Genomic DNA, 6,000 nt, shown 5'->3' on the forward strand with positions numbered 1-6,000 from the left:
AACTGACCCCTGCCAAAGCAAGCCAGAAATAGTGTCCAATCATATACTAAATATTTTTCCCTGTTTATGTCACCTCAGAATGGCCTCCTGTCACCATCCAACCTATTATGTTTCTCCTGATGGTTTCAATCACAGTGCCCTATTAATTTTTTCATTACACTTAAAACAATTGCTAATTGTTTGCTTACTTGTTTATTGTCTGTCTTGCCACTGAAAAGCAGAAAACCATGAATACTTTAATCACCAACGAATAACCAGCTCCTTCTCAGATACCTGGCATTATAAAGGTGCTCCACAAATATCATTTAATCAATGTGAACAAGTAAATTGTGTGTGTGTGTGTGTGTGTGTGTGTCTTTGTAAAGGGAATGTGTTTTGTAGTTTATTAAGATTACCTAGGAACAAGGTCCAATAGCAGCTGGATCACAATATGTAAGTTTCCAGTTAAAAAAGTTTATATCTCATTAACCAATAATATCATCAAAAATAGTTTTGTCTCTTGATATGGCTAATTACACTGATTGCCTTTTGAATGGTGAACTAGCTTTGCAATACCCGGATAAACTGCTCTTGGTCATGAAATAGTATTCTTTTTACACATTGCTACACTCTCTTTGTTAATATTTTGCTGAAATTTTTAGATCCCATGAAGGATACTGGTCTGCAGTTACTCTTATTATGGCTTGTCTGGAAATGCTGGCTATAAAATAAATTGGTACGTGTCTCTCCTCTTATGTTTATGTACAATTGGTATTATTTCTTCCTTAAATAATCATCTCAAGGGATGCAAAAAAGCCACTTAAGAAAATTAAACACAGAGGGGCATCTGGGTGGCTCAGTCTGTTAAACGTCTGACTTTGGCTTAGGTCATGATCTCGCGGTTTCTGAGTTTGAGCCCCATGTTGGGCTCTGTGCTGACAGCTCGGAGCCTGGAGCCTGCTTCAGATTCTGTGTCTCCCCCTTTCTCTGCCCCTCCCATACTCATGCTCTGTCTCTCTTTGTCTCTCAATAATAAATAAAAACGTTAAAAATTTTTTTTTAAAAAAAGGAAAATTAAACACAGATTCATGATAAAAACTCTCAGTAAACTAGGGAAAAAAGGAAACTTCTTTATCTGATAAAAGGTATTTACTTAAGCCCTAGAATTAACATATCTAATGATGAAAGATCAAATGTTTTCTACCCAAGTGGAAAATTTGTATTGAAGGTCCCAACAAATACAAAAAGAAAAAGAAATAAAAAGCACAAAGATTGATATGGAAGAAGTAAAAAAACATCCTATTCACACAGAATGATAGTCTCTATAGAAAAATCTCAAAACATCTACAAAAAAGCTACCAGAATAAGTGTATTAAGCAAGGTAGTAGGATACAAGTCATCATATAATAATTGACTATATTTCCACACATAGCAATGGACAATTAGACATTGAAATTTTAAAACGGTATCATTTACAATAGTACCAAAAACCATTAAATATTTACGTATAAATCTAACAAAATACATGCAAGACGTAGATGCTGAAACTACAGAACACTGCTGAGTGAAATCAAAGAAGACCCAAGCAAATGATGAGGTATACCATCTTCATGGAATACAAGACTCAATATTGTTAAGATGTTAATTTTCCCCAAACTAAATCTATATATTTGGACACATTCACCATCAAAATCATTATTTTTTTTGTAAAACTCTGCAAGTCGATTCTAAAATTTATATGGTGTGGCAAAGTAACTAAAATACAACAATTTCAAAAATGAACAAAGTGGGAGGATTCATACTATTTGATTTCAAGATTTACTACAAAACTACAGTAATCAAAACAGTGTGGTATTGGAAAAGAAGAGACACATAGATCAACAGAAAAGAACAAAGCCCGTATATATGGTAAATTGATTTTTCATAAGAGGTCTAAAAATAGTATTGGATTAACTCTTTCCTATGGACTAAATCATAAGTTGCAAATACTAATTTCTTTGGCCTAAAGATTCTTCTTTCTTTACAAAGGGTGAAACTGTTTTTTTTTTAATTTTTTTTTAATGTTTTATTTATTTCTAGGAGAGAGAGAGAGAGAGACAGCGTGAGCAGGGGAGGGTCAGAGAGAGAGGGAGTCACAGACTGAAACAGGCTCCAGGCTCCGAGCTGGCAGTCAGCACAGAGCCCGACGCGGGGCTCGAACCCACGAACCACGAGATCATGACCTAAGCGAAAGTCGGACGCTTAACCAACTAAGCCACCCAGGCGCCCCAGGGTGAAACTGTTTTAAGGAAAAAATGAATAGCAAATTTCAAAGTGAGAAACAAAAGAAAATTAACATACATAGGGAATGACATTTAAGAATATTAATATAAAAGATATATGCTGAGTTTTAAGCTCTGGACATTTCTAGATTACTAAAGAGAAAAGCTTTCCGGAGTCATTTCAAAAACATAAAATAAACTGCATAAGATGAAAGATTTACTGCCAACATTAAAATAAACTGTTTCTATTTACTTTCTGTAAGTAAAGACTTTTCTACAAGCTTTGAAAAACAAAAATCAATTAAGTACGTGATAAATCATTATTCCTTGATGATGGACAAAGGTTACCCACGGCGGGGTGGGGGGTGGAGATGTCTATCAGATGACAAGCTAAGAGGGCCGTAAAAAGTAAAGGAGCTGATTAGAATTTAAAACAGATTAAGATAAAATACACCTGAGCAAATAAAAAGTTTATACCTGGTAGCCCTTATTGTTCTTCTAATAGAGTGGCTGGGAGATGTTCCCTTTTTCCTCCCCAAACTTGAACCTTAAACCCCCAGACGAACTTTAAGCGTTTGTAGGTGGGCAAAGAACGGCGTGTGAACTACTCTACTGAGCTTTCTATGGTATTAAGGCAACAGAGTTCCAGTTTTAAGGGGCTGGAAGAGAAAGGGGGTGTGGCGGGGAAGAGAAGTGACTTGATGGAGCAAGAGAAGATGATTGGAAGATGATTTCATAGTGCAGGCGGTGTATGAAATTACAAGGACTGGGTGGGCGAGTTTTCAAAGCTTGGAGTCAGGTAGTGTAGACAAATTAGTCACCCAGAAGGTACAGGAGTTGGGAAACTATGGAATCGGCACTAGCAGGAGGCAAAACGAAGAGGGAAGAGGAATGGGAATACAGGGTCAATTACTACAAGCTCCAGACGCTGAGACCCCAGGATGACAGGGGAATGGCACCAGAGGAAGGGCTCAGACAGCTGGGAGCATCTCCAGGAACCAGGTGGGAGGGATACGGCAGGAAACGGGGCACACCCGTCTGAAGCAGAGCAAGAGGGGCCCTCACTGAATCTAATTCCAGATTCCTAGGAAGAGCAGAGATGCAGGCAGGCAGGGAAGGCTCCGGGGTCCCAAGCGACGACACCTCACTCACCTGGTTGGTGACCTGAAAACGAAACAGACAACACAATTTATAGAAACGAACTGCTCTGGACCAGCCGCGGGATCCCGCTTCCCTCCGCCCATGCCCGCGGCCTCAGGCCGAGACCCAAGCCGCGCACACCTCGGGATTGGCCTCCAGCGGCAGCCAGCGCTGACCCTCCATGGCCACTCCGCCCGGCCCCTCTCCGGCTCTGACAGCCGCCGCCGCCGCCGCCGCCGCAGCTTCCGCCCCCGCGCGCTCTGACCTGGGACCGTCCAACCCGCCTCCTCCCCAGGGAGGGGTGCTGGAGAACGAAAAAGAGCTTGGCAACACTCTAGTGCCTTTCTCGTTCCCTGCAGAGCCACACTCAAACATTACATTTTAAGTTAGGATACAGCCGGAGAAGAGAAGAAGAGAAGCCGCCTCCCTATTGCGGAAGGAAAAAGTATCTGAACCCATAACTAGCTCCCCTCTCACTTGGACTGTTCCTATCAGAGCCTAGCGCTCGCGTGCTACGCCTGCGCCTTGCGCGGGTCTGGGACCTCATGCTTGCAGGCGCCCTCCGTTCCTGCAGCTTCAGCTGGAGGCGCTAGGGGGCGCCCCACTGAGTCCTATTCTGAGAGCGAGCGACGGGATTGCCGTGTGTCAAGAGGCCCGAAGGCCAGTGGATGCCCAGGGGTCAAGTCCCAAAAGCTCCTTTGCCACGGTGCAGAGGTGATATGCAGAGGCCTTATCTGCTATTGCAGAGAGAGAGAGAGAGAGAGAGTGTGTGTGTCAGTGTGGGGGAGGGGTTGCTCTCTCTATACCTATTCAATTATGTGTGAAAAAAATGTCAAGCACCTGTTATGAATTAGACGCTGCACTCACCATAGGGTAGTAGAGGTGGACAGAAAAATGAAAAATCGCAACGAAGTATGATACATATGTTATAATGGTAGCATGAGATGTAGAACTGCAGAGATACTCAGCCAAAGTGGGGAGGGTATGTACGGAGGTTCCCTGCAGAAGGTATACAGAGAACCCTTGAAACGTAATATGCCCGCTACCCCAGGTCGAGTCTCTGGAGTTATCATTAACAATTTTGGCTCTCCAAAGGGATATCGTCTTAAAAACGGTTTCTGTTTAACCTGTGCCTCCCTCTCCATCTCCATCTTAAGGTTACTGCCTTAATTCTCTCAACATTTCACTCTTGCAATATCCTACATTATTAACAAATTAGGTTTCTGCATATCTGGTTATTCTCTGAAGAAGGGAAGTGTGCATCGTGGCTGCAGAGCCTGCAAGATTGAAGGGCTTTGGTTGGAAGTGATGCTGGAGGGGTGAGAAGGGACAGTCTCATCAAGACATCTGGGCCTCACTCTGAAAACAGCAGGGAACCACTCGAGGATTTTAAGCAGGATTTTCCTATTTCTCCTCCACCAGACTGTAAATCCCATAAGTCTTGCAGGAGTGTCTTTTTAAATTCTTTACATTGGTTTCCCAAAGCCTAACCCAGTGCCTGATACATAGAGACTTGATAAATACCTGAGGAATGAGGAGAATCATCAGATATGCAGAAACTTAATACATTAATAATGTAGGATATTTGCAAGAATGAAATGATGAGAGAATTTAAGGCAATAAACTATGGAGAATGGAGAGGAAGGCACAGATTAAAGAGAAACTGTTTTGAGAGGATATCCCTTTGGTGAACCGAAATTGTCAATGATAACTCCAGTGATCTGACCTGGGGTAGAGGGCATATTACCACTCTGCCCCCAGTAGTGGGCATTCAGGGAAAGGAGCTTTTATGAGTGAAAAAAAAAAAAAAAAGAGAATTTTATTATGTTGAGTTTGCCTTTCTCGAAGAACTTCCACTTTCCCTCTCATGTTCTTCTGGCCACTACTGTTTGACCTCCAAGGAGTTTCCAATCCTGTGACTCCTCTTTCTTCTTATCTATCTGATAGATTGCTGTTATAACCCCCCCAGAGTGAGTTGGTAACTCTGAAATGGGCAGCTTGTGATCAGCAGCTATAGTTGCATCATACTTGAGTTTTATGGCCAGGCTTTCAGGGACATGCCAGGGGCTGCTTTTCAAATGGCCTGCTGTCAGTGAATGGCCTTGCTCCAGAGCCCTTAGCTTCTACCCTGTGATTCTCCTGTTAGGGTTCCCTAAGACTCCACATAGCACCCTTCCTCACTCACCATGATCATCTCTAGTACCACTGGATCTGCTGAGACATAGGGCCAAACAGCAAGGCCACTTGCCTTTCACAGTGACTTGCTGCAGAGCACATTTTTGTTCAGGGACCCACTCAAGCTGACACCCATCCATGTTACCCAATAAATGTGTTGCAGCTGTAAATTTCCAGTGTGGCATATGCTGTTCTCAAAAAGCCAAAGAGCCCCAATTACTCTGCCCCTTTTCCATTAGAGGAGTTGCAAGATGAAGTTATTCTGCTCCTTAAAGAGGTTGTCCCTGTATGCTCCAAACGTTTAGACTCATTAAAATGCTGCACTAGGCCCCTAATCTTTGTAGGGTTTAAATTCTACTCTCTGGCATGAATGTACCCTATCATCATATTAAAGGGAAGTACTTTCCAAACTTGAATGTGCATACAAACATCTGGAGAATCTGAA

General features: G+C 42.4%; 1 protein-coding gene across 1 annotated transcript in view; it reads right to left on the reverse strand.

The window, feature by feature from the left end:
- UCHL3 (ubiquitin C-terminal hydrolase L3) overlaps window positions 1–3,636 on the reverse strand; it is a 42,144-nt gene extending 38,508 nt beyond the window's left edge. The window contains exons 1-2 of the mRNA XM_039222188.1: window positions 3,522–3,636; window positions 3,393–3,404 (exon numbers count right to left, since the gene is read on the reverse strand). Of these exons, the coding sequence (XP_039078119.1) occupies window positions 3,393–3,404; window positions 3,522–3,563 (54 nt within the window). The 5' untranslated portion in view covers window positions 3,564–3,636. The remainder of the gene's footprint in view (window positions 1–3,392; window positions 3,405–3,521) is intronic.
- Between the last annotated feature and the right edge of the window lie 2,364 nt (window positions 3,637–6,000).

Source organism: Hyaena hyaena, unplaced genomic scaffold, assembly GCF_003009895.1.
Source record: "Hyaena hyaena isolate Hyena2069 unplaced genomic scaffold, ASM300989v1 scaffold_1073, whole genome shotgun sequence".
Lineage (NCBI taxonomy): Eukaryota > Metazoa > Chordata > Mammalia > Carnivora > Hyaenidae > Hyaena > Hyaena hyaena.